Source organism: Cebus imitator, unplaced genomic scaffold (assembly GCF_001604975.1).
Source record: "Cebus imitator isolate Cc_AM_T3 unplaced genomic scaffold, Cebus_imitator-1.0 Scaffold193, whole genome shotgun sequence".
NCBI classification, from domain to species: Eukaryota; Metazoa; Chordata; class Mammalia; order Primates; family Cebidae; genus Cebus; species Cebus imitator.
The window spans coordinates 642,948-670,336 of record NW_016107508.1 but is presented as its reverse complement, the minus strand read 5'-3'; the positions used below and the strand labels follow the sequence as shown (position 1 = coordinate 670,336).

At 52.1% G+C, this 27,389-nt stretch overlaps 2 protein-coding genes across 10 annotated transcripts in view; both read left to right on the top strand.

Moving 5' to 3' along the window:
* The window catches only part of CCDC88C (coiled-coil domain containing 88C), a 151,593-nt gene extending 147,468 nt beyond the window's left edge, over nucleotides 1-4,125 (top strand). For all 4 annotated transcript variants that reach the window (XM_017546947.2, XM_017546945.2, XM_017546946.1 and 1 more), the window contains one exon: nucleotides 1,808-4,125. In XM_017546947.2, the coding sequence (XP_017402436.1) occupies nucleotides 1,808-2,830 (1,023 nt within the window). In that variant the 3' untranslated portion in view covers nucleotides 2,831-4,125. The remainder of the gene's footprint in view (nucleotides 1-1,807) is intronic.
* Nucleotides 4,126-9,142: 5,017 nt separating this feature from the next.
* GPR68 (G protein-coupled receptor 68) overlaps nucleotides 9,143-27,389 on the top strand; it is a 34,189-nt gene continuing 15,942 nt past the window's right edge. For 2 of the 6 annotated variants that reach the window (XR_005203166.1, XM_037745157.1), the window contains exon 1: nucleotides 20,698-21,109. The gene's annotated coding sequence lies outside the window, so the exon portion shown is untranslated. Of the gene's footprint in view, nucleotides 10,875-12,167; nucleotides 12,243-19,579; nucleotides 20,233-20,697; nucleotides 21,110-27,389 lie in introns of those variants that run through there. The other 4 variants (XM_037745158.1, XM_037745160.1, XM_037745159.1 and 1 more) reach the window with 4 other exon arrangements.

Below are 27,389 nucleotides of genomic sequence, written 5' to 3'. Positions count from 1 at the left end.
CTCAAAAAAAAAAAAAAAAAAAGAAAAGAAAAACTGCTGGTCTAATGGACTGAACAAGAACACTCCAGAAACTGGGGAGCCTACAACTAGAAGGCTTTCCTTCGCAATCTTTTTTGTTATATGCCCCTTATGGTGGTTTACTTTCCCTTTGGAGATCTTGGCAGGCAGGTCCCGAGCAAGGAGTGGGGCCCCTCTCTGCTCAGCTCAGATGCATCCTCACAGTCCCCATTCCCTATGCCCTATACGGTTACCTGTCCATCTTTAGCGTCAATGAAACCAAAACAGTCTGGCTATAGCAATTTCTGTTGGAAGCTGATGCCTGGCATCCAGCGAGCCAGCCCCTCTATCTACCTGGGATATTTAGCCCCATAACTTCCTACGCAACATACCTGGCTTCCCTGCTGGTTCCTCTGACACACAAGGCCCCTAATGCACACGGGGGCTCCCCATCCCACAGAAGTGACAACAGTAACCCCACCACACCCCCACTCTCTGGGCGTCAGTGCAGGGAGGGAGTGTCACAAGATGGGGCTCCCTGCATGACCAGGGATGGTGGTTATCAAAGACTCTGAAGTGTGCAGGGAGGAGCCGGGTGGAGCAGAAGCAGCTCTGGTGTCAGGCAGCTACAGGCTTTTGTCTGGGTCTGCCTCTCTGGATGCATGGCCTGCTAAACCTCCATGACCCGTTTCCTCACCTTGACACAGCCTTTCAGCAACCTTGCAAGGTTGCTTTGATAATTAAATGAGTTTCTTTGCAATTAATACATGTGGTTCCTAGAAGAGCACATGGTCTCAGGGGTGACGAAAGGTACCTGTGGATATCACGGGTCTTACTAGACACCCATCCAAGACGTGTAGCATCAAACTAGCATAAAACAACAGATGCATCTGTTCAGTGGCCCCATGTCCAGATGTTTGTGTGGGGCAGGAGTCGTTAGCAGGTGCAGATGGCTCCTGAGCCACCAACCCGCCTTCAGCCTGACACCCGCCAGCCTCTCTTCCCCGGTAAACTCACGTCAGCCTCGGGAGAACCTGTGCTTGCAGAAGGCTGCAGTTCCCTGAGCAGGGCCATAGACCTTTGTCTCTGTGACTCTGCCGATTCCCAGGGTGGTGGCAAAGGACACCTGCCCCCGGCAGGGGAAGCAGAGCTCAGGCAGCAGCTTCACAGGGACAGTCTGGTGGCTGGGCTGTCCCGCTGACTTCACTTCCCTGTGCAGCCCGCCATTCCCACTTCCGGGCCCTGTCCCTCTCTGTCCCCACCCCGCTCCCAGTCCGCCTCTCTTCCCTTTCTCGGTTCCAGAGAGAGGTCTGGGTGGCAGTGAAGGTTCTGGCATTTCAGGAGCTGCTCTTGTTCCTGTTGCTTTTGGTGGTGCAAGGTGAAGTCTTCGTGACATCCTGGAGTGACCAGGAAAGGCAGGCCCTGCCCACACTCACCAAGGTTCCAGTTCCTGCTCTGCTTGGTGGAAACGGACAGATCATAGCAGTCAGCTGTGGTCGGGGTTTCTGGGTTGCCAACTCACTTTGTAGGATGGGCATTTCCCTTTCTGGGTCTGTTTGCTGATCTGTAAAATTAGGGTGCTTCTTGGGGGGAATCTGGGGTTCTTTCCTGGTGGTCCCATGCTGCCCCAGCCACCCTCACCATCCTGCCATGGCTGGTGTGTGTGGCAGGGGCACACGTGCCTCAGAGAAGGCAGGCAGGAGGGGAATTGCAGTCCCAGCCATGCAGGCTGCTCAGTGGTGGGGACCAGGGGTCCGAGGACCCACCCAACCCTCATGCCCACCTCCACCCTTCCGTCTCTCCTCTGTAGGACACACCCAGTTGCCGGGATGACCTGCTGAGTGACTACTTCCGGAAGGCCAGCGATCCGCCAGCCATCGGAAGCCAGCCAGGACCACCTGCCAAGAAAGAAGGGGCCAAAATGCCCACCAGCTTTGTGGCCCCCACTGTCAAGGTGGCCGCCCCTGCCTCAGAGGGGAGGCCACTAAAGCCCGGGCAGTATGTGAAGCCAAACTTCAGACTGACTGAGGCCGAGGCCCCACCCAGCGTGGCCCCCAGACAGGCCCAGCCCCCCCAGAGCCTGTCTCTGGGCAGACCCCGGCAGGCCCCGGTGCCCGCAGCTTCCCACGCACCTGCCGGCCGCAGCGCCTCCCTGAGCCGAGCCTTCAGCCTGGCCTCAGCTGACCTTCTCCGGGCCAGCGGGCCCGAGGCTTGCAAACAGGAGTCCCCCCAGAAGCTGGGGGCTCCCGAGGCCTCGGGGGGCAGAGAGACAGGCAGCTATACCCTGCCAAGCCCCGCACCCTCCAGCTCCCACAGCCTGGCCCGAGAGCGGACCCCACTTGTGGGAAAGGCTGGCGGCTCCTGTCAGGGCCCAGGTCCCCGCAGCCGGCCGCTGGACACGAGGCGCTTCTCCCTGGCTCCCCCAAAGGAGGAGAGGCTGGCCCCCCTGCATCAGTCTGCCACAGCCCCCGCCATTGCTGCGGCAGGTGCTGGTGCTGGCGGTGGTGGCAGCAACTCCCAGCTCCTGCACTTCTCACCTGCTGCAGCCCCGGCTGCCAGGACCAAGCCCAAGGTGCCCCCACACTCAGGGGAGGTGGCTGCCATCGCCCCTGTCCGGGCGGGGCTCAACCTCTCAGAGGGAGACGGGGTCCCAGGGCAGGGCTGCGGCGAGGGGCTCCCGGCCAAGAGCCCAGGTCGGTCTCCTGACTCAGCTCCCCACCCCGGCCGGGGCCCCGAGGACTTGAGTCGAGGGAGCAGCTCAAAGAGCACCCCGGCCTCCCCGGAGCCAGGCGGGGACCAGCAGACGGTGTGGTACGAGTATGGCTGTGTGTGACCGGCTGGAGCCTGAGTCCGCAAACCCGAAAACTACTGACGCGCCCTCCGACGCTCACGGCCTTTTCTCCTGCTTGCCCGCGGTGCCAGGAAGGGGTTTGGAATGAGGAGCGGGGCTCCCATGCCTTTCTGCTGTTTGTTCTGTGAATGGAAACACTGTGCCAAGCCCCGAGAGGATGACGCTTCCAGGTGTGTACGAGTCTTCTGTATCTGCCGCTTCCAGCAGCTGGTATCTTTGGAATAAATCCACGTCAGCATGGGGACCAATTAGGATGCGATGACAAACCGACTTCCCCCAAAGCAGACACTACTCCAGTATGTCCCAGTACAACACTCATTTGCAATGTGTGTAGCTCCATTGGGTGCACACATGCTCACACAACAGGCTCAAAGGCTCCTGCCTGCGGGGCCTAAGAGCCCCACTCCCTCTCCCAAAGGCCATCGGTTCCGAGGAGAAGCCCAGACTGGCCATACTGCAAAGGTCCCGAGGGCTATGGGCAGGCCCCAGAGTCAGGCCTGCTGTTAAACGGGAGTGCTGCTGTTCCATTCCTGGGGTCCCAAGCACTTCCCTTTACCCCAGGACCCAGGGCGCCTCCAAGGCAGCTGGCAGTGGCCTTGGCCATTTGTCCCTAACCTCTAGCTGGCTCCTGAGCTCTGCACCGGGGGCTTTGGGGAACACACAGGCACCTGCCTTCCTAGATTTCCCCGGCTCACTTTTCTGCCAACACTGGATCTGCCAGGCCTGGGAATGGGGAGGGCAGGACAGAGGCCCCCACCCAGCCCCCTCCAAGCCAGGGTGCATAGTGGACCAAGGGGTTGCCCGGGCAAAGCAAGGTGCAGGCTCGATGGGTAACTGGCCGTGGCCCCCGACTTCCCCGGTCTCAGATGGGGTGTTGATTTATTTCTGAATAACTTTTTGGATATAGAAACCAATTTTTTAAAAATATATGACATATATATGTACACACATGTGAAATATGTATACTGTGGGGGATCTATTTATGTTCCAGAGGGAGTCATTCTCTTCTGTCGGGAATCGTATCTGCTGCTCTGTGTCTTTGGTCGGATTCCTGACAATTTAGTTTCCTGTTGTAAAGGTGCTTTTCCTGGGGTGAACTAAACCTATTGATTTTTTTTAAGATGGTTTTTTTCCTTTTGATTTAATATACTGAGAAAGAAATGGGAGACTTTTGAATGTTAACAAGATCCTTTTAGGAGTGTTTGGGATTGTGTATTAAATAGCCATCCATTCTGGAATGCAAGGACAGGATTGTAATAAAATGGAATGGAACCGAAGCACGTTCTGACTTTCCTCACTGCGCATTGTTAACACTGGGTGGGCCCCTGGGGACTTGGGACTCCCTGCGCCCCTGCCTCTGCACCCCAGGGACCCTTCCTCCACAGTGGGAATCCACTCCTTGCCTTCCCGCTGGGTGGGGGATGCTGTTACATGCGCAACGAGAGACAAATGTGAAGGACAGAGATGGCCTGTAATGTGACAGCTTTCCACCCCTCCCTCCCCAGGTGCATTTAAGCTAGCATAAATTGAATCCTATTTTATTTGTTTTTCTAATGGGTCACCGCCACCACAAGGGGCATGTGACAGGCCGGAGACCAGCCTGGACAACATAGTAAAATGTCTACAAAAAACAGAAAAATTTCTACACCAGCAGTTCTGGCTACTCAGGAGGCTGAGGATGGAGGATCCCTTAAGCCCAGGGAGGTTGAGGCTGCAGTGAGCAGTGATAGCGCCTCTGCACTCCAGTGTGGGAGACAGAGTGAGATCCTACCTCAAAAGAAAAAACGACAGAGCGTAGTGGCGCGCACCTGTGGTCCCAGCCACAAGGGAGGCTGAGGTGGGAGGATCACTTGAGCCCCGGAGGTCGAGACTGCAGTGAGCCAGGGCTTGTGCGTCTGCACTCCAGCCTGGGAAACAGAGTGAGACGCCGCCTCAAAAATAATTGTGAAGAATCACATTTTGCTGTGGAGTTCATCTTGTGGGGATGGGAGCGCAGCTTCACGGGGCTCCTTTTGATTTTCCCAAGGCTGCTCAACCAGTAAATGCTGGATCTGGAATTTGGACCTTGGGGGCCGCAGATGCTGAAATTGGATGCTTGGTAGGGAGGAGGAAGAGAGGGAAGGAGGAGGCATGAATACAGCCATGCCTAACCGAGGCTCTTTGGATATATTTTCTGTGCAGTTGCCTGGACAGTTGTCCCAGTGTCTCCTTCCTTCCCACCAAACCTATTTTTTGGCGCTCTCCTCTCGCCTCCTTGCCCGTTCTCCGCGAGGCTCTGCAATCTGTCCTGTATCTGGCCACTCTGCAGGAACTGCCAACCATGCTGTTTTGAGCCAGACTGAGTGGCGGCCACCCGCAGTCTTCATCCTGTGTGGCCTTTATAGGACTTGACACCCGGCCAGGCACTCCTTGGCACCCTCAGCCTCTGCTGAGCGCTTCTCTGTCCCTCTGGGACAGCTCTGTTCTGCCCCCTCCTTCGCCCCTTCACTCATCCCTCCCAGGGACATCAGGGATCGCTGTGGGCAAAGCCCCGGGTTCCGCCTCCACCGCACCCCTGCTCTGCATCCAACCTTCAGGCCTGACTCCCCCCCTCCCCCACTCCGCCCCGCTACACAGGGAGGGCTTGTGGAGGTGACCTCCAGCCAACCTCTCCTGACCTTCAGGCCGGGATTGCTGCCCTCCTCAACCCAGCTTCCCTGTTCCCAGGATCATCTTTGCAGCCTCAGGAGCCTGAGATTCGAGCTGGACCCCTTCTTTCCTCACATCCCACATTTCAGAGGTCACATCCTGTACCTGAGGATGGGGTGGGAATCTGGGCCCCTCCCCTCTGGGGTCAGTCCCTGTCCTAGGTCACACCCTCCAGCTGACTGGTGTCACTGCCTCAGGCTCTCCCCTACTCTTCCACTGGCTCCAGCCGGCTTTTGATCCCATTGGTTCTATAGGAGAGCTCCTGCCAAGGTCACTAATCCAGAGTCGACTTCTCAGCCCTCATTATTACTTCTCAGGAGGTGCCCTGACTCAGGCGACCTTCCTGTTTAGAACACTCCCCTCTGCACTGGCCACACCCTGAGTAGTGCGAGGTCAGGCATAACCAGGTCCATACACATGTGTGTCTTTCCACGAGGCCAGACTTTTATTGGCGCCCATTTTTTTTTTTTTTTTTTTTTTTTGAGATGGAGTTTTGCTCTTGTTGCCCAGGCTAGAGTGCAGTGGCGCCATCTCAGCTCACTGCAACCTCTGCCTCCCAGGTTCAAGCGATCCTCCTGCCTCCGCTTCCGAGTAGCTGGGATTACAGGTGTGAACCACCACGCCCGGCTAATTTTTGTTTTTAGTAGAGATGGGTTTTCACCATGTTAGCCAGGCTGGTCCCGAACTCCTGACTTCAAGTGATCTGCCCTCCTCGGCCTCCCAAAGTGCTGAGATTACAGGCATGAGCCACTGCACCTGGCCTCTTTTAGTTATTTAAAAATGTACAATAAGCTATTGTTGACTGTAGTCATCATGTGTGATCAAATACTAGGTCTTACTCTATATGTTTGTACCCATTAACCATCCTTATTCCCCTTCCACCCCATTACCCTGCCCAACCTCTGATAACCATCCTTCTACTCTCGAATTCCATAAGTTCAGTTGTTTTCATTGTTAGCTCCCTCAAATAAGTAAGAATATGTGAAGTTTCTCTTTCTGCGCCTGGCTTATTTTACTTCCCATAATGAGCTCCAGTTCCATCCATATTGCAATGGACAACATCTCGTTCTTTTTTATGGCTGAGTAGTACTCCGTTGTGTACATGTAGCACATTTTCTCCGTCCATTCATCTGTTGATGGACATTTTGTTGCTTCCGCATCTTGGCTGTTGTAAACGGCAGAGTCTTTGATATGGGCAGAGCCTTCAGTGACAGATGCTAGGTGCTTATCAGGAGTGACAGCAAGATGATGTCAGTTGAGATGGCAGTTTCAAGCTGCTGAAGTCTTGCTCTCTTTATGGTCACAGAGTCTTCTGGTGAGGACTGAGTGGAGGAGCGTGCTTGGTTATGTCCTTATCTGGCTGGGTGCAGTCTTTACTGATCAGGTAAAACATGTGGTCCCTGTTGGCGAAGTGCCTTATTAAGTGTAAGATGGAGTCTTTTTCTAAGATGGAGTTACTAATGTGGAAAGTGCTCTGTACGCCAGCCCTTTGCAGACTAGGTCCTCTCTAGAGGCACATCCAGGCCCCTTGATCATGCTTCATCAAGCCCAGCCATATCCACAATTTAATTACCATCTATTCCCAGAAGGCTCCAAACTTGTATCTCCAGCGCCCACCTCTCCTCCAAAACTCCAGATGTGGATTTACAACTTGCAAGTCCCAAACGCACCTCAAATTCAACATGCCCAGCACAGCTCACCATCCTCCCCTCCACGGCAAAGCCTCTTTGTATTCCCACCTCACCACCCCTCAGGTCCCATACACATCCAGAGGATGCTGGCCTTACCCTCACTCTTCCCCGTGTCCTGTTAGTCCATCAGCTGCTTTCAATGCTAAGACCCCGCTCACCTCCACAGCCAATCCCAAGCCACGACCCCCTTCAGCAGTACCATGGGGTCCTGTGGCTAAGAGAGCACCCCAAATCACTCCCCCTCCTGAGTTCCAGGGCCCCACCCTCTGCGCTGGTGTGGTGTGTGACCTGGAGGCTGGGAAATACCCAAGTTGTAGCTGGATATTCTTTATTTTCCTTCTGAGACAGGGTCTTCTGCTGTCCCTCAGGCTGCAGTGCAGTGGTATGACTGTGGCTCACTGCAACCTCAAGTGATCCTCCTCCCTCAGCCTCCTGAGTAGCTGGGACTACAGGCACATGCCACCACACCTGGCTATTTTTTTAAAAATTTTTTTTAGAGACGGGGTCTTGCTACATTGCCCAGGCTGGTCTCAAACTCCTGACCTCAAGTGATCCTGCAACTTTGGCCTCCCAAAGTGCTGGGATTACAGGTGTGAGCCACCATGCCTGGCCAGAGTTTGACTCTTATCATCCATAACAGTTTACAAATAAAACATACAATAGTTATTGTAAAATCCATACAATCCATACAACCAATTGATTCTCACAGAAAGCTCACTGATATTTTCCAAACTCTTGTATTTGTAGCCAACCTGTGCTTGCAACTGACATATGAGCGTATCTCCAACATGAATGTGGTTGGTAATTTTTTTTATGTTACCATGTTAGAAGAAAGGGAAGCAAGTCAAAGATGTATGTCAGAACTTCACTGAAAACAAGAGTAACTTTGATTCATCTGGTGGTAGTTTCTGAATGCAGAGCAAATAGTTCTTCAATTTTTTGTGCTATTCTCCTTGTAATGGCTACAGACGCAACACATTTTTTAAAAAATTGAATTATAATTTACATACCATAATATTCACCCAAGACATTCTTCTCTGTCATTCATAAGTCTAGACACACTAGACAATGAAAAACATAAATCAAGCCCAAGTTTATAACATTTACCAATTTCTGTGGTATAACAACGCTCACCGTGGTCAATGTTAAGCCGCCGGCACTGAATGATGCATCACCGAACACGGAACTGGTCTCAATCTTGTTGTTGTTGTTTTTTTTTTTAGATGGAGTTTCGCTCTTGTTGCCCAGGTTGGAGAGCAATGGTGTGATCTTGGCTCACCACAACCTCCACCTTCTGGGTTCAAATGATTCTCCTGCCTCAGCCTCCCGAGTAGCTGGGATTACAGGCATGCACTGCCAAGCCTGGCTAATTTTTGTATTTTTAGTAGAGACAGGGTTTCTCCGTATTGGTCAGGCTGGTCTCGAACTCCCAACCTCAGGTGATCCGTCCGCCTCGGCCTCCTAAAGTGCTGAGGTTGCAGGTGTGAGCCACTACACCAGGCCGGTCTCAATCTTTGCAATTAAAAAAAATTTTCATTTTTTAAAAAATCAAGATATAATTTACGTACCATAATCACCCAAGGCATCTCTATCATTCTTAAGTCTAGAAACACTAGACAATGAAATGAAAAAACATAAGCCCGAGTTTATCACATTTACCAATTTCTGTGGTATAAGTACTGTCAACCATGGCCAAGGCCAAGCTGTCGGCACTGAACACATCACTTAACACAGAGCTGGCCAGGGAAGCTCTTGGCCCCTCAAGATTTCCTGAAACATCACTCACATGAGGCAGATTGATTAAGAGGAAAAAAGACATACAGATTTAACATGTATACATGAGAAGCTTCAGAATAAAGACTAGACCCCCTCTAGTGAAGTCCAGAAACTTATATGCTGTCTTGAGATTACAGACAGAGTGGGGTCTCGGGTCTTGGCAGAGCAGGTTATGGGAGGGGGAGAAGAATTCTGTTGAGAGGCAATAAGTGGTTACTAAGGAGAATGACTGGATGGGCAACAGGAAGTAACCTGTAAAATTATTTGGAATTTATACGATCCTTGGAAACAGTCTTTGTCTTGAAAAAGGGTCTGTTCAGATGTATTCACATTCTGGGTCTTCTTTGCTGTAATGGGTAATGAGATGATGTGGGGGAGTACAAGAACACTGCTCCCCTTTTCTTTCTGTAGATAGGGGGAAAGTTTCTTCCAGCTTATTGATCTCTAAAGGTGTTGAATTCAAAATACTCATTGTACCAGGGAGCCATATTTTGGGGTGAAATATTTTGGGATTTCCTTCACCAGAAAGAGATGTGCCGTAGCACCCCACGATGTGATACCACCATACAGGTACAGTAGGTGTAACTTGAAAGCATGGGTACAAGTAAAATAATTAGGAAGTGGGGAGTCTTGAGTATTACCTTTGCTTTTCATGTAACTTACTTGATGGTAGGTTTACCTAAGTTAATTTTTAATGACAGCTGTGCTGAACAACTGGCTTGCAAAACTCCTGGAAATTCACTGATGTGTTTCCACAAGCCAGCACAGGTCAGCTCCTGCACGGGAAGCACCGCCTCTTAGGGATGGGCTGCAGGGGAAGAGTCAGAACGACCAAGCAGAAATGACCAAAGGAGAAGGAGCAAGAAGAGAAGCTGGGGGCTTTGCAGAGCTAACTATCCCCACCAACGTTGGTGTGTGCAGCTGTGTGTGCAGCTATGCCGGCTGCTGTGTCCTGGGCTGTTTCCCTCTCATTTCTGCCCTCTCAGCCCCAGGAGTGGCCTTAGAGGAGGGGTACCAGGTGGGCAGGATGGTCACAGGGATCCCAGTCCGAAGGTCTGCTGAGGCAGGCCCAGTGGCAGGCTCAGAGCAGAACAACCCGCCTCCGCAGGCTCAGCTGCCCCCAAACTCAGCCCTGGAGGAGCCTAGGCTTGAAAGACGCGGTTTTCTTCCTGAACAAGGCACAGAGAATGGCCCCTCTGGCTTGTCTGGAGTCAGGGAAACTCTGTCCGGGCTCTTCCCTCACCTTCCACCCTCCCTCCTTGCCCTTCTCCAGAGAGAGCAGAAAGAGTCGGCCTGGGGAATGACAGACCCCAGGCCCGGGGGCAAGCCCATCACCTCTCCATCCGTATGGGGGACAGTGATCTCCACCGGGCAGGGTCCATAGTCCGAAGTCGGGCGCAGAAATGTCCCCCCTCCAAGCTCCGGCCTTTTGTCCCAGCCCCACGAAGTTGGGTTCATCGTGTCACATCTGAGAGCAGAGGCAGAACCAGCCACCTGCTTCCCATCTTCCCTTCCCCCAAAGAGACCACAAATAGATCGGGCAGGGATCCAGCCAGCCTGGCCGGCAGGGAGGAAAACCTGGGCCCCTCCGAGCCCCCAGGAGTAGTACCGGGAGGCGCACCCTCCCCAGGCCGGTGGGGGTTGCGGGTGCCCTGTCGGCCTGCGCCCGCGCCCCCTGCTGTCCGGCGGGGCCTGGTCTCTGTCCCCGCGGCCGGGTGGGCAGCGGAGCCTCCGCCTCCCGCCCGGGGACCCCGCACAGCGAGCGCCGCGCAGGTCCTGCCACGCCCCGCAGGCGCCGTCCCCGCGGCCACTCCCTCCCGCGGGCCCAGCGGAGCCGCAGCCGCGCTTCCTGCACCCGGGACACGACCGAGGTGAGTGCGGCCGGGCAGCCGGGGCGAGGGCTGACGGCGGCGGCAGCACGGGGACGCGCCCGGGGACGGCTGACCTTCAGCGAGGCCGGCTCCCCGCCAGCTCCCGGGGCGGAAAATTCAAATCCGCTCTGTGGAATAGAGGCCTTTGGGGGAAGTGGAGCGGAAGAAGGACTGGGGCAGGTCTCTGTGCTAGGAAACAAATGGATGGGGCTCTTGGGGCCCAGGGACCAGCCACCCTCAGGGTGTCATGGGGTGGTGTTTGGGGGGACGGCAGACCAGAGGGGCTCCCTTGCCCAGTGTTCTTGGGGTGGGGCAGATCTCAAAAGTCCAGCACTGCCCGGACCCCCTGAGGACATAGTGGCAGCTGAGGCACAGAGAGGAGCACTGCAGGAGTCGTCTAAGGACCCGCGCCCAGGCTGGAGGTCTGGGTTCAGTGGCATCCCGTAAAGCTGGGGAAATGCCATGCCACCCTGGCCCAGAGGGAGGAGAGAGGTGGGAGGAGGAGGGAGGGGCACACTAACATTTACTGAATGCCCGCCTGGTGCCAGCTATTTCTCACACATTATTTTGTTTAACTCTCGTTTTATCCTTCATTCATTTATTCAGCAAAACGGGCACTCTGCTGGGCTTTGGCCTGAGGTGGAGGGAGCTGGTCACTGCCCATGTAACTCACAATCTACGTGAGAGACAGACTGTTATTCACAGTGGCCAGTGGGAAAGCTGCCCTGCTTCTCCTTCCTGCCCAAGATGATCAGAATCAAACTAAGAGGTCCCCTGCAATACACCCCTGGACCAGTGAGAAAGCCCTAAGCCCCTACTGTCAACATTCAAGGGCCTCTTCCATATCCACAGCATCATACACACCAGTCACCAAGAGAAGTCCCAGGATCTAGTCGCTTTTGGGTTTCAATTCAGAATCACTTCTTCCAGGAAGGCTTCCCTGACTTCCCACCCAAAGTAAAAAGACCAGGAGCATTGGCTCCTCCCTGCCCATTATCCTCCAATCATACCTGTTCTCAGAATGTTGTTCTTGCTGTATTCATCCCAGTCTTCCCTTCTAACCAGTTTCAGCAAACCTCAGCCCCTTCAAGTTCCAGGTGGAAGTCTTGATTGGGGAGTGGGGTCACATAAGCCTTCCATGGGGGGCACCAGGGGATGAAGGGATGGCTTAACATTTATTATTGAGCATTACTAGGGGCAGGATATACATATGTTCTCATTTGAATATTTTACCTTGGGAGCTAGAATACCACGAGACCTCTACTCAAAAATGGAAACTGGAAACTTATGTCTTACCATCGCTATTTTCAGATGCCACCTGTGCTTCTCAACTTCCTGGGCAGAGTTCATCATTTCCAGGCCCCTGAGGTACAAATCCTGTTACCTCCGATTAACCCCTGGGGCTCCTAACTGAGCACAGAGAGCAGATAGGAACCCGCCTTCTAAAGAGAGTAGCCCCGCTTCCAGCTCTCAGAGACTCTCAGAGCCTCCAGCTGCTCTCCCTCTAACCCCTGTTCCTACCTCCCCCTCCCCAGTACTGACTGTGTATGTTGCGGGGTGGAGACTGTGAAGTGTGGGGGCTGCTGTTGGTGGAAGTCCTGATGGGGAGTGGGTTCAGGCCCCAGCACTGAAGAGGACCTGGACCCAGTGGTCAATTCCAGGGCAAGGCAGAACATCCCCTTCTTGGTTCCATTACACAAATACATTTTTTTAAAAAAAGAAATTATAATCTACTTCCAGAAATAAAAAATCAGTACCCCTTGCCACAAAGGAAGGTAATTAAACAAATAAAAGCAAGGGACTAGGCAGCAGTATTATTAAACTTTAGCAGCGGGGGACATACCTGAGGCCTGATCTCTAGGCTACAAAAGGAGACGAGCAAGGATGAGAGTGGTTAAAGCCATACTAGCACCCATGCGAGGCTTTCTCCTTAGTGTAATAAAACAGATTAGGAAAGGACTGGGGCCGGGCGTGGTGGCTCACGCTGGTAATCCCAGCACTTTGGGAGGCTGAGGCGGGTGGATTACCTGAGGTTGGGAGTTCGAGACCAGCCTGACCAACATGGTGAAACCCCATCTCTACTAAAAATACAAAAGTTAGCAGAGTGTGGTGGTGCATGTCTGTAATTCCAGCTACTCGGGAGGCTGAGGCAAAAGAATTGCTTGAATTTGGGAGGTAGAGGTTGTAGTGAGTAGAGATTGTGTCATTGCACTCCAGCCTGGGTGACAGAGTGAGACTCTGTCTCAAGGAAAAAAAAAAAAAAAAAAAAAAAAAAAAAAAAAAAAAAAAAAAAAAAAAAGGCTTGCACAGGGAATAATAAAAATAATCACTGACTCCTTCAGTCAGCACCTGCTGAGTACAGAGCACCCGGAGTGATGTAAAACAAATCTTCAGTTCATCTTGTTATCAACTAAAGGGTACTTCTTCCAGGAAGTCCACCGTGATGTGCCCTTCACAAGCTAAACCTCTCCTGCTGGAATGCTTACCATGTTTCATTGCAACGGCTTATTGTCTTCTACTCCTGAGTGTGAATTTCATAAGAACAACCACTAGGTCTGTCTTGCTCACCTCACTGTCCTGGCACCCGCCTTACCCCGGCCGCAGAGCCTAGAGCACGGGTGTTAAATGAGCTGATGAATGAATAACTGAGTCAGCCTCCCTGACTTGGATCCTGTTGGTCCCTTCCAGTTATGCCTTTCTTTCCTTCTCCCTGCCCTCCTTCCTGTCCTTATCTAAACCCTCCATCCTTCAAAGCCCTGCCAAGGGTCCAGCTTCTGCAGAGGCCTTTTTTTAACTGAGAGATCCACGCTGAGCCCTCCTGCTCTTGAATATTACATGGTTCTCAATACACATACCCAGGAAGCATTCAGTTCCATGGTCCCGTGTGTTCCCCACACCTCCAGAGGGCAGGGGCTGTGGGTGACACATAAACCACAGGTGCTCAGGAAACACTGTGGAGTGGCTCCACTTGGGCCACCCTCCAAGGACGCAGCAGTGTTGGGGCTCAACAGCTGTATTAGTTTCCTGTTGCTGTAGAACAAATTACCAGCAATTTAGCACCTTAAAACAACACACATTCATTATTTTAGAATTCTAGAGGCGAGAATAGGGTCTCACAGGGCTAAAATTAAGGTGTTAGCAGGGCCAGCCAGGTCCTTTGTGGAGATTCAGGGGAGACTCCATTTCCTTGCCTTTTTCAGCATCTCAGGCCTGCCTGCATTTCTTGGCTTGTGGCCCCCTCCCATCTTCAAAGCTGACAGTGGATGGTGGAGCCCTCCCCTCGCTGCATCACTCAGATTCTCTCTTCTGCCTTGTGATGACATTGGGTCCACTTTGATAACCCAGGATTATCTCCCCATCTCAAAGTCTTTATCACATTTGCAAAGTCCCTTTAATGTGTAAGGTAACATGTTCACAGGTACTGGGGATTAGAACACAGTCATCTTTTTTTCTTTTTCTTTTTCTTTTTTTTTCTTTTTATTTTTTTTTATTTATTTATTTTTTTGAGACAAAGTCTCACTGTGTCGCCAGGTGCCAGGCTGGAGTACAGTGGCACAATCTCGGCTCACTGCAACTTCCGCCTCCCGGATTCAAGCAATTCTCCTGCCTCAGCCTCCCAAGTAGCTGGGACTACAGGCGCATGCCACCACGCCCAGCTAATTTTTGTATTTTCAGTAGAGACGGGGTTTCACCATGTTGGCCAGCATGGTCTTGATTTCTTGACTTCGTGATCCACCCACCTAGGCCTCCCAAAGTGCTGGGATTACAGGCTTGAGCCACCGCGCCCGGCCCTTTTTCTTTTTTTTAACAGAGTCTTGCTCTGCTGCCCAGGCTGGAGTAGAGTGGCACAATCTTGGCTCACTGCAACCTCCGTCTCCTGGGTTCAAGTGATTCTCATGCCTCGAGAGAATAGGGAGTAGCTGGGACTACAGGCATGTACCACCATGCTTGGCTAAAAAAATTTTTTTTTTTTTGGTATTTTTTTTAGTAGAGACAGGATTTCACTATGTCGACCAGGCTGGTCTCAAACTCGTGACCTCAAATGATCCACCTGTATCAGCTTCCCAAAGTGCTGGGATTACAGGCGTGAGCCACCGCACCCTGTCAAGGGCACACTCATCTTTGAGGGCTGTTGCTCTGCCTACCACAGTAGCTGTCCCTGGTAGTCACAGGTCACGCTGACTGGTGGAATATTCCTAGTAGCTGACATTTACTGCCCCAGGCACATTACACAACACTCCATGAGTTAGGTACCATCATTGTCATTTCACAGGTGAGGAACAGAGGTTAAGTAACTTTGCATGTGATAGAGCTGGGATTTGAACCTAGGCAGTGGGGCTCCAGGGTGCACCTTCCTGGCCTCTAGGCTACACTGCCTCTCTGGCGCCATTATTGCCCTCAAGATGCCTGGAATAGGCCAAGAAGATCTGAAGCCCAGCTCGGGGGGAGAATTTTCCCCAAGGTTTTCTAGGTGAGGCCCCTGTCTAGGCTACAAATTCTCTGCCAGTGCTCTGTCATTTCAGCCCTTCCTCACCGTCCCACCATCCACACCTCATTATAGGCACCTCAGCCGTGATCGAAGAGGGCTGCAGGGAGAGCTGCCGATGGTTCTCTTTAGGGGTTCCAGGCAGTTCAGGCTGAAAAAGTTTCTGGTGCCAAATACCACTCAGATCCATCCCTGTCCCCCGCCAGCATCCACACACCAAGTCCTGTGAGCCCCACAGAAGGCAAATCTTATGTAGCAAATCAAAGAAAAGTGATCACCATGTACCCAGCTCACTGCCGCAAAGAAGCCTACACTCTTAAGCCAGATGGGAACACAGAAGCCTTCATGGGCATCGGGGGATGAAGGAATGGCTTAACGTTTACTCTTGAGCATTCCCAGGGCAGGCACAGTTCTAAGAGTTTCATACTTGCTCAGTTAATACCACAACCCCGCGCAGTACTGTTTCTTGTTGTTTTGGTTTTTGATGTTTTGTTTTTGAGATGGAGCCTTGCTGTGTTGCCCAGGCTGGAGTGCAGTGGCATAATCTCAGTTCACCACAACCTCCGCCTCCTTTCATCAATCCCCCTGCCTCAGACTCCCGAGTAGCTAGGACTACAAGCGGGCATTACCATGCCTGGGTAAGTTTTGTATTTTTAGCAGAGACTGGTTTCATCATGTTGGCCAGGCTGGTCTTGAACTCCTGGCCTCAAGTGATCTGTCTGCCTCAGCTTCCCAATGTGCTGAAATTACAGGTGTGAGCCACCGCGCCTGGCCCAGTACTGTTATTATGCCCATTTTGCATATCAGGAAACTGAGGCACACAGAGTATGTCACTCGTTTAAGGTCACGTAGCCAATAAGTGGAGGAGCTAGGATTGGGGCCATTCTCCATAAGCAGAGAACCAAGCCAGAGGCTGACCAGGGCTGAACAGCTCAGCCTGGGCCATGCTACTTCTGTCAGCAAAGCCCCCTCTTGTGCCTTCCCAGCATAGCCTGCTATTTTTAGACCTGACGAAGCTGATATCCTGATTTCTATGTCAACCACACCTCCGTTTAATTAATTTATTTCCTTTCCTTTTTTTTCTTCTTTAAATAGAGACAGGGTCTTGCTATGGCTATGGCTACAGACTTGCCTGGGCTCTTCTTGAAGTCCTTGCCTCAAGTGATCCTCCCACCTCAGCCTCCCAATGTGCTGGGATTACAGGCATGAGCCACCCACACCCAGCCTTCAAGTAGATTTCTTGACAGCACCTTTATATGTGATTCTTACACCAATCTTCACTGTTAACCCCATTTTAAAGAGGCAGAAACCAAGGCCTAGGGAGGCTGCATAACTTGCCAGAGCTCTCAGAGCCAAAAAGCAACAGATGTGGAATTCAAACCCAGGCATTCAGATGCTCAAGTTCCCTGCCCTCCCCCTCTCCCAAACTGTCTCAGCCTGAGCAAACCCAACCTGAAGCCTTCCTCCTGGAATCCCAAGTCCAGCCAGGAATGTGCCATGGGCGCCCCAGGCCTCCAGATGTGTGTGCTCACACCTTGTCTGGACGTGTTCCTCCCTGGCCTCCAAACGTTCTGCCCTCAGATGTCCCCATTAGCCACAGTCTGAGAGCCCTCGGATTAGCTGGATGGGAGTAGATGCAACTTTGTGGTGGTCATCAGGTTGTCCCATTCATCAGCTCAGGCCTGAGCCTGCTGGAGTGTGGTTGTTGCCAAAAGCAATAACTCTTAGGAAAGAAAACCAGCCTCTTTCTGCCTGAAACTGTCCTGAGAGGTACTTGACTCATCATCAGCGAGTATTTCCCAAAAGGAAAATTACCGACCTGATTCGGCAGCTGGATGCTCTGCTCTAGAACGCTCACGATGACAGGAAGCACAGGACAGGGTGGATCAGCAAGAGAAGGCTCAGGCCTGTGCAGGGACTGAGACAAGCTGGCACTAGAACCTTGGGAGGAAGTAGGGACTCATTCTGTTTAGGGGATACAGAGGGATTTCCTCTAAGGCCAGTCAGCTGTGTTAATTGGAAGAACGAAGTGGAAAAACAGTAATTTTCAAATATATATCATCTTTGCATTCTGAGATATATGCACATTCTTCTATTAGTATGAGTTTGCAGTGAGGATATATCTGATGCATCCATTTCAGTATCAATCAGACTCAGCAGGAAGCAGATGACACCCTCAAGCAGGGTAACTGATGAGAGTTTAACACAAACGTGTGGACAAGGCTAAGGTGGCCTAAGGGATGGTGGGTCTGGCATGCCTCAGGAGCTGTTACTAGCCCTCGGCTTGCAGGAGGAAGGGAGAGAGAAGGGCTGGAGAAAGACTGGACAGGAGCTGAGCTGACACCTTCAGCCAAGGGAAGCAGCCAACCTGAAGCGACCCTGGCAGAGTGGATCACTATTCCCGGGTCTTCACTCTCCTCCCATCCTCTGATCTCCAGTTAGTGCTTCCTGTCCAACCCTAGCAGACCCTAGAGGGCAGGGAGCCGGTGACATAATCCTTAGAGTAGGGGAATGGAGACTGGATCTGGATAGGCATAGAAAGTACGCAGCTCCCTTCTGGTGCGGGTGCCTCTTTCACACATTTCTTTGGCTGCCATTTTCTGGACACCTGCAGTGTGTCACTCTGGGTTTGACATTGGGGAAATGCAGTGAATGAGTTGTCCTCGGGCCCTGTGTAGAGATTCTGCCTTTACAGATGCCAAGATAAAAAGAAAAACCCACAAGAGACTGGCAAAGAAGAAATGGATGCAAACATCACTTGCATTGGGAGTGGTGAATTTCAGACTGTCTCTGGAGCCCAGCCCAATGTGGGAGATCATTTCTGTGGGTGAGAAAGATAGTTATTAGTGCAGCATTTCCAATCAGCATTTCAAGAGGATGGGTCATAATTTACATTCTCTAGGCTCAGGAAGTTTCTCGAAGACAATGTGTGCTTCATTTTACCATTAATGAGCTGTTTTGTTGCTTGTAAGGCCAGGTTTTACTTACAAAACAACAAATTCTGTTGCCTCTGCCAAGGACTGGACATCTTGACACCAAGAAACAGCAAAAGCCAGCCAAAAGTGACTTTGCAAGCAACATGATGAATTTCTATACGGTTCTCCAGATCCAGCATTTTCTTAGGGAAAGCATGGTCAGAAATCCCAAGTCTGTATTTTGGCAACAGTCCAAGCTTCTGCAGACTCCACTGGCCAGTTCCAGATCTTTAAGTAACTATAATAAGAGCCATACTATCTGTCTCTAAAAAGTGAAGCATGAATCAAAAGGGAGTTTGTTTTAATTTAACAGCTTTAAGACTGTGAAAGGCACTGGATATGTTTAGGCACCTGTAAACGGGGAATGTGGGGTGGAAAAAGAGAGGCATAGCTGGGCATGGTGGCTCCCGCCTGTAATCTCAGCACTTTGGAAGACTGAAGCAGGTGGATCACTTGAGGCCAGGAGTTCAAGACCAGCCTGGCCAACATGGTGAAATCCCATCTCTACTAAAAATGCTAAAAATTAGCTGGGCGTGGTGGCACCCGTCTGTAATCCCAGCTACTTAGGAGGCTGAGGCATGAAAATTGCTTGAACCCAGGGAGCTGAGGTTGCAGTGGGCTGATATCATGCCACTGCACTCCCGCCTGGGTGACAGAGGGAGACTCTGTCTCAAAAAAAGGAAAAGAAAAAGGAAAGAGAGGGAGGAGACAGGGCCACCAAGAACTGGCACACTGTGCCAACTCTAGGGACCACCAACTGGTGGGTTATAGCATACATGACTCCCCTGGGGTAGTGCAGTGCTGTAGTCCTGGCAGGATGCATTCTGTAATACATTTCCCACAGGGCATGCTCTGTCCTCCTGACAGTCAAGAGTCCTCCATCTGGCAACTGGCAATGGGCTTTCAAACAGCCCACCTTTTTCCGAGAGAGAGAAGATGAGGCAGAACAGAGTCATTGGAAGAAACAGCCTCAGAGTCAGAACTCCAGTCAAGTCCTGGCTCAGTCAGGACTTGGGAATGGAGTGGCCCTCAGGCAATTTATGAAACCTCAGTTTCCTGATCTGTGAAATGGAGAGAATAAAACCACTTGTTTTGGGGATGAAAGATCGTGTACAGGCACTAAGGACACAGGAACCATTTAAAAGATAAGAGCGATTGGGGCTGCAGTGAGCTGCCACTGTACTCCACTGTACTCCGGGGGGCGACAAAGCGAGACCCTGTCTCAAAGATAAATACATAAATACATAAATGATAAGAGCTGCAAATAACAGGATATCTGCAGTGTCCAGTGACAATGACAATAACAGCTAACATCTATTGAATCTCACATGTTCTGGGCATTGAGCTAAGGGCTTTTCTTGATTTAACTCATGTAATTGTCTCAGCCCTCTTTTGACCTTGTGTCTCCATTTCACAGACGAGGAAATGGGCACGAGGTGGCGGGGAGTTAAGAGGCTTGGCCAGGGTCACCCTGCTAGTAGGTAGTACAACTGGGATTCAAATTCCAGCACTTTGGCTTTCAATGCCAAACTCTTCACAACTATATTCAGTTTGGCAACTTTTAAAAAGCAGATGTGAATTTTGATGGCATGAATAGTTAACCCAGAAAATTCCGTTTGTGAAGACTTTCTAAGAAGGAGGAATTTCAAAATGAAGGCCAGCAGAGGCAGCTGATCCGGCCTCGAGCCTGCGGGGACATCACTGGGCTAGTGTCCAGTGGGAAAAGCAAATCCCTCTGCCTCCACGCTCCCTGTGCCTCTCTCTGCCTCCTCCTGCTCTCCTGTCCTCCCCTGCCAGGGTACTTCTGTCCTCTTACGCACTGTCCATCCTCCCAGAGACTCACCTAGAGGCTAAGTCACACTGTGAGGAGCGCTGAGCCACCCAGAGGTGTTAGCAGGTGAGATGTTGCTGTCTCTCTCCTACCTGCCCTGCTGCAGTTCCAATCACCCTTCTCCCTGACCCCAACCATCTGTCCTGACAACCGCCAGGCTTCTGCAGACTTCTGCAGTGACAATTCCAGACATTCATTTCACAGATAGGAATGGGGGCACCCTGCTTTGAGCACGATAACTGGGCTGAGGGCAAAGGCCATGTAGAGAGATAGCTGTGTGCCAGGGACCCCAGCCACAGTGCAATACTGGAAAGGGGCCAAGGGCACCCTGCAGGGTTTAGCACACATTGCCTGGGGCAACCAAGAATGCTCCCTAGGTTCGAAAGTGATGTAGACTCTTAAGACGGGGGCAGGAGTTCAGGAGATGGGAAACAGGAGGTCTCTGGAGTTGGGGGGGGCCACAGGAGCCAAGGTATGCAGTTGCGAAAAAGTAGAAGGAGCAGAGGAAACAGCCAAGGGTGGCTTGGGACAGGATGTGGGGAGGAGGAGGGCTCTGTACCCACCTGCCTGGATTCGAATCCCGAGGCCTCCACGTACTACCTGTGTGACCTTGGGCAAGTTGTTTGCCCTCTCTGTGCCTCATTCCCCTCTAGGGCCTATCCCGGGGTAGGATGGTAGTGGGGGCGGGGGTCCCTGAACCACCTGGCTCTTCCCAGCAGGGGCCGAGCCTAGGGACTGTGGTCAGGGTGAAAGGCAGGGCATGGACCCTCACTCAGGGCTGCGGGTACCCAACACGGGGGTGGAATCGGAGCACAACGTGGCCCCGCGTTCCCAGGAAGGGACCCGAGGACGTCCCCAGGCCACCCCGCCATCCGCGTGCGCGCCGGCAGGAAGAGGGGGCGCGGGGTGACAGCCGCGGGCGCCTCAGTCCCGCGCCGCGCAGGTAGGTGTCCCGGGCGCGCCGGGCCCGGAAAACCGCGCGCGGGGTCTCAGCGCATTCCACCGAGCGCCCCGCGGGTCAGGGCGGGAACCCCGCGGGCCAGGGCGGGGGCAGGCGCCTGAGCGTGCGACGCGGGGGCGCGGCCCGAGCCGGGGCCGCCGGGGCGTGGCGGGGCCGGGACCGCGGGTGTCTGTCCGCGAGCGCCGGCGCGGCCCGGTCCCTCTCTCCCCGGCGGAGCGTCTCCGCCTGCGGTCGCCGCCCGGGTTAGCAGCCACCCACCCCCTGGGCTGGCTCCGCGGCCACCCGGTAATTACTCCCGCCCCCACACAAAGTGTGGGGTGGGTGGCTCCGAGCCCTTCATTTCCCGGAGCCCGGCCGCACCGGCCATTCCGAGTCCTTTTGGGCTTTTCTGTCCCCCAGATCTACGCGGCCCTCAGGGCAGCTCTGAGACCCAGACAGCACCAGCACCCCCTGCCACCGAGGAGGGGACAGCTGGCCCACTGCTTGCTTGGTCGGCAGGGGCAGCGCCGGGTGGGGTCGCTGGTTGCAGGGCCCCTCCCCTACTCTGGCAAGCAAATGGCCGGACTGAGGCAGCAGGGTCCAGATGGTCCTCCAGGCGGTCCTCCAGCTGGAGAGCAGGGGGCCGCGGCAGCCAGAGGGCACAGGCAGGTGAGCGAGCCCCGCCTGGGAGCCGGAGGCTGTGTAGCTTTGGGCAGGTCACTGCTGCGGCTGGGCCTCCATAAAACCGAGATAAGAATTATCAGCCATTGTTACCTCACTGCAGTGCGAGGCTGATTTGAGAGTCTGCAAATCCGTGAAACTGGTTATGTTTGGCTTTACTCCCTCTGCCCCCACTTCCACACACAGGATCGCTTCCAGAAGGAGGGAGGGAAACAGATTCCTGAGCTCAGCGGTGGAATTGGGGCTGGACACTGCCGCGCTGTGGACTGTGTGACTAGGATATTTTTACTTGCCAGCCAATTCCAGAACCAGACAGTCTAGGTCCAATCCCAGCTCTTCCATGTTTTAGAGCTATTACCTTGGCCAAGTTGCCTTGTTTTGTTTTGTTTTGTTTTGTTTTGTGAGACGGGAGTCTTGTTCTGTCGCCCAGGCTAGAATGCAGTGGTGCGATCTCAGCTCATTGTAACCTCGACCTACCGGGTTCAAGAGATTCTCCTACCTCAGTCTCTCAAGTAGCTGGGACTGCAGGTGCCCACCACCACACCTGGCTAATTTTTGTATTTTTACAGACACGGTTTCACCATGTTGGCCAGGCCGGTCTCAAACTCCTGACCTCAAGTGATCCACCCGCCTTGGCCTCCCAAAGTGCTGGGATTACAGGTGTGAGTCACCACACCTAGCCCACGTTGCCTCCTTCGAAGCCTCAGAGTTTCCTGTGAAATGAGCATCATAGTAGGGTGGTTGTGGGATTGCTCAGATGAAACCCTACCTTGAAAGCCTGGCAGCACCCTCTGAATGTCAGCTCTGCCCACTCTTGTTATTACTCTCCTACTGAAGGCTTCTGGGTAAAGTGCACACGGTCAGAAGAGAAGACTCAGCCAACAGGAAACAGTGGAAAACAGGTCCAAGGCAACAAATACAAAGTATGGAGGTGTCCAGAGGTTGGTGGACTTCAGTGGGTGGGCCCACAGAGGGGCTGGTGACTGAGGACCCCGGAGGGAAGGAGGAGCTCTCAGCTCTAGCCTCGATGAAGATGATGATGGTGGTAGTAGAGGAATGAGCTTTAGCATCAGAGTTTCTGTTTCATTGTTCCTAGCTGGTTGGTCTCAAACGAGATATTTTAACTTTCTGAGCCTCAGTGTCTCATAGGGAAAGTGGAGATAATAATACATACACCGCAAGGAATTGTTATAAAAATTGAAATCAAATAATTATATGAATGAATCCAGCACCTGGTAGGCCCTAAAGTGATTTGGGAGACAGATAATACTTATGTTCCTGTAATCTACTGCTGCATAACAAACCACATTTAAAGATATTAGTTCAGGGCGGGCACAGTGGCTCAAGCCTGTAATCCCAGCACTTTGGGAGGCCGAGGCGGGCGGATCACGAGGTCAAGAGATCGAGACCATCCTGGCCAACATGGTGAAACCCCGTCTCTACTAAAAATACAAAAAAATTAGCTGGGCGTGGTGGCGTGCGCCTGTAATCCCAGCTACTTGGGAGGCTGAGGCAGGAGAATTGCGTGAACCCAGGAGGCAGAGGTTGCAGTGAGCCGAGGTCGCTCCACTGCACTCCAGCCTGGCACCTGGTGACGGAGTGACACTCTGTCTCAAAAAAAAAAAAAAAGAAAGAAAGAAAAAGAAGATATTCGCTTAAAGTAGCGCATTTATTTTGCTTACAAATCTGTGATTTGGGCCAGGCTTGGTGGAGATGGCTCATCTCTGCTCCTGGGAACATCAGCTGAGATGGACCTACTGTGGCTCGGGGGTCCTCTTCCAAGATGACACACTGGTGTGGCAGGCAAGTAGAACCTGGCTGTCAGCTCGGGGCTCTGCAGGGGCTGCTGCCTGGCTCCACTCAATGTGGGCCTGTCAACGAGGCTGCTTGACTTCCTCACAGCATGTCACTGCGCTTTCAAGAACAATTATTCCCAAAAGACAGCAAATGGGAAGGGCCAGTCTCTTCAAGCTTGGCCTCAGAAACTGGTACAGTGTCGCTTCCACTCTATTCTGTTGGCCAGCCAGTCAGAGGGCCTGCCTAGATTCAAGGGAGGGGACTTAGACCACCCCACCTCTTAACAAGGAGAATCTCAAACAGTTTGCAGCCATCTCGGGTCTGCCACAACTTGAGTCTTCTCCTTTGCATTTTTTTTCTGGGCACCATGGTGATGAATGAATTAATCTCTTGCAAAAGTTGAAGTGTTTCTCCCAGGAGAGGCCCTGCAGAGGCAGAGATACGGGCCTTATCACAGTCTATTTTGGTCGGCATCCGTGTCTCTGCGCCTGGCAGGGTTGAGGGAACGGGCCCCCTACCCAGCGGCCTCTCTAGCATCCTTTTCTCTGGAACCTCTGAGGCTTCAGTTCCCAGCTTTGTCAACCCTGGGCCTTTAAAAAACAAGAGGGAGAAGCCAATGAGAAAGCAATTTGGATTCAAGAAAGTAGATTTGAGCAAGTGGCCCAGGGTTGATTGTAATGAGCATCTTTGAAGCTCTTGAGTCGCTGGAGAAGTCTGTTTCTCGAGAGGGCTGCTTCCTGTGTGTTTGGAGTGACTGTTGTCATACATTATTAGGTTATTAATTGATGGGCTGGAGCACTCTGCAGGCAGTGGGGGCGGCAGGCCCCAGGGGTTGCCATGGCAACGTCCAGGTCTGTGGTCTGTGCTGCAGCTGCAGACAGGAGAGATACCCGCACAGCTCAGACCTTCTCAGACCACAGACTCTCCTGGCCGAAGCCCCTAGTTCAGCAGCAGGCTATCGTGGAAATGCACTTCCACGCAAGGCCACCCACCCACACCTTGAGAGTCCAAACCAACCCTCTTCCTGTTGCCTCATCCTGACTGTCTCCCCCAGACTATTAGTTGCTGAGTTCAATTATAGCCACGCTGGCCTTCCCAGCAGGCTACAGGAAGAAGTGGAATTTAGATTCATTTCTTTACCCAAACATTCAACATGTTTTTGGTGTGCACTTTCCCCGGCAAAGAACACAATAGACCCAGCTTCTTTTCCAGGAAGCTTCCTGTCTACAGGAGAAGATAGACATTAACCATAGTCATACATATTCCCATGCATTACACTGGTAAATGTTCAATACAAGGATAGGCCAGGGGTGATGGCTCATGCCTATAATCCCAGCACTTTGGGAGGCCAAGGTGGGCAGATGGCTTGAGCTCAGAAGTTCAAAACCAGCATAAACAACCTAATGAAACCCCATCTCTACTAAAAATACAAAAAGTAGCTAGGCGTGGTGGTGTGCACCTGTAATCCCAGCTACTCGGAAGGCTGAGGCACAAAAATCACTTGAACTCAGGAGGTGGAGGTTGCAGTGAGCCAAGATCATGCCACTGCACTCTGCCTGGGTGACAGAGAGGGACTTGTCCCAAAAAATAAATATATAAAAATAAAAATAGATGAATGCAATGATGGAACAAATCCCTTGAATATACTAAAATTTTTTTAAAAAAATACAATGAGCTGGATGTGATGGCGAATACTTGAGTCCCAGCTACTGGCGAGACTGAGGCAGGTGGATTGCTTGAACTAAGGAATTTGAGGCTGCAGTGAGCTATGATCGCACCACTACACTCCAGCCTGGGTGCTAGAACAGGGACCCCATCTCTAAAAGTTAATTAATTAATTAAAAATGAAAACGCAGTGAGTTCAGGCCTTGAATTGAATCCCAGTGGCTTGCTTGCCAGCTGTGTGACCCTTGGTCTTGGACACCCCTGAGATTTCAGTGGTAACGCTGGGATGATATTTACCTGGCCGGCTGCTGTGAGGCATCAAGGCAGCCTGTGGAAAGCTCAATGCCTTGCATATATTGGCAGCTTGAGGCAGGTGAGCACCCACCCTGTATCCCCTTGCTCAGCACCCATTTGTCATTCAGAACCTCAGGCACCTTCTTTCTGTGTGAAGCGTGTGTGAGGTGCCCTTGTCCCAGCTCTCTTGTACCACAGTGATAAAAACACTCAGAACTCAACTCTTCCTTCCTTCCCTCCTTCCTTCCTTCCTTCATTCTTTCCTTCCCTTCCTCCCATCCTCCCTCCCTCCTTTCCTCTCCTTTCTTTCCTTCTTTCTTTCCCTCCTTCCCTCCCCCTCCTTTCTTTCCTTCCATCTTTCCTTCTTTCCCTTCCACTCTCCCTCCCTTCCCTCCCTCCCACCCTCCTTTCCTCTACCTTCCTTTCTTCCTTCCTTCCCTCCCTCCCCCTCCCTTCCTCCCTCCTTCCTTCCTTCCCTTCCTTCCTCCTTCCCTCCTTCCTATCTTCCTCCTTCCCACTTTTCTCCTCCTTCCCTCCTTCCTTCCTCCCTCCCTTCCTTCCTCCTTCCTTCCTTCCCTNCTTCCTTCCCTTCCTCCCTCCTTCCCTCCTTCCTATCTTCCTCCTTCCCACTTTTCTCCTCCTTCCCTCCTTCCTTCCTCCCTCCCTTCCTTCCTTCTTTCCTTCCCTTCCTTCCTTTCTTCTTTCCCTCCCTCCCTCCCTCCTTTCCTCCCTCCCTCCTTCCTTGCTTCCTTCCAGTCTTTCCCTGTTGCCCAGGCTGGACACTGCAGCCTCAAACTTTCAGGCTCAAGGGATTCTCCCATCTTGGCCTCCCAAATAGCTTGGACTACAAGTGCGTGACACCACAACCAGCTAATATTTTAAATTTTTCTAGAGACAGGGTCTCACTTTGTTGCCCAGCCTGTCTCAAACTCCTGGCTTCAAGCAATTGATCCTCCTGCCTTGGCCTCCCAAAGTGCTGGAATTACAGGTATGAGCCACCATGCCTGGCCCTTTCCATTATCAAGTATTTATTTATTTAACACTTGTGCAGCATTACAGCATACAAAAGATAAAGGTGGTCCTCAGCTCAGGTTAGTAGGGCAGAATCTCAGGCCCTGCCCCCAGACCTATAGAACTGAACCAAAAGCTACAATAACAAGATTTCTGGGAGATGTATAACCCATGCACACTAACATTTGAGAAGCAGCGCTATACAGGGTTTTTGTCTTGTTTTGTTTTGCTTGAGACATGGTTTCACTCCAGTCGTCCAGGTGAGATCTTGGTTCACTGCAACCTCTGCCTTCTGGGCTCAAACGATTCTGCAGCCTCAGCCTCTTGAGTGGCTGGGACTACAGGCACATGACATTGCACCCACCAATCTTTTCGTATTTTTTTGTAGAGACGGGATTTCGCTATGTTGCCCAGGCTGGTCTCAAACCCATGAGTTCAAGCAATCTGACTGTCTCGGCCTCCCAAAGTACTAGGACTGTAAGCATGAGCCAGCTCGCCCAGCCGGCACTGTACAGGGTTTTAAGTATCACATGGTGGGTGTGCGGGGCAGAATAATGCCCTCCCTAAAGAGCTCCAGTTCCTAGTCCCCAGAACCTGCGACTGAGTTACCTTACATGGCAAAGGGGGATTAAGGCAGCAGGTGGAATTCAGACTGCTAATCAGCTGAGCTTAAAGTAAAGAGATGATCCAGCATTGTCACAAGGAAGGACTCTTCAAAGTGGAAGAGGGAGCATGAGAGTCAGAGGAGGAGATTGCTTTGGGAGGGACTCAATCGACCTGTGGGCTTTGAAGATGGAAGATGCCACAAGCCAAGGAATGCTACAAGCCTCTAGAA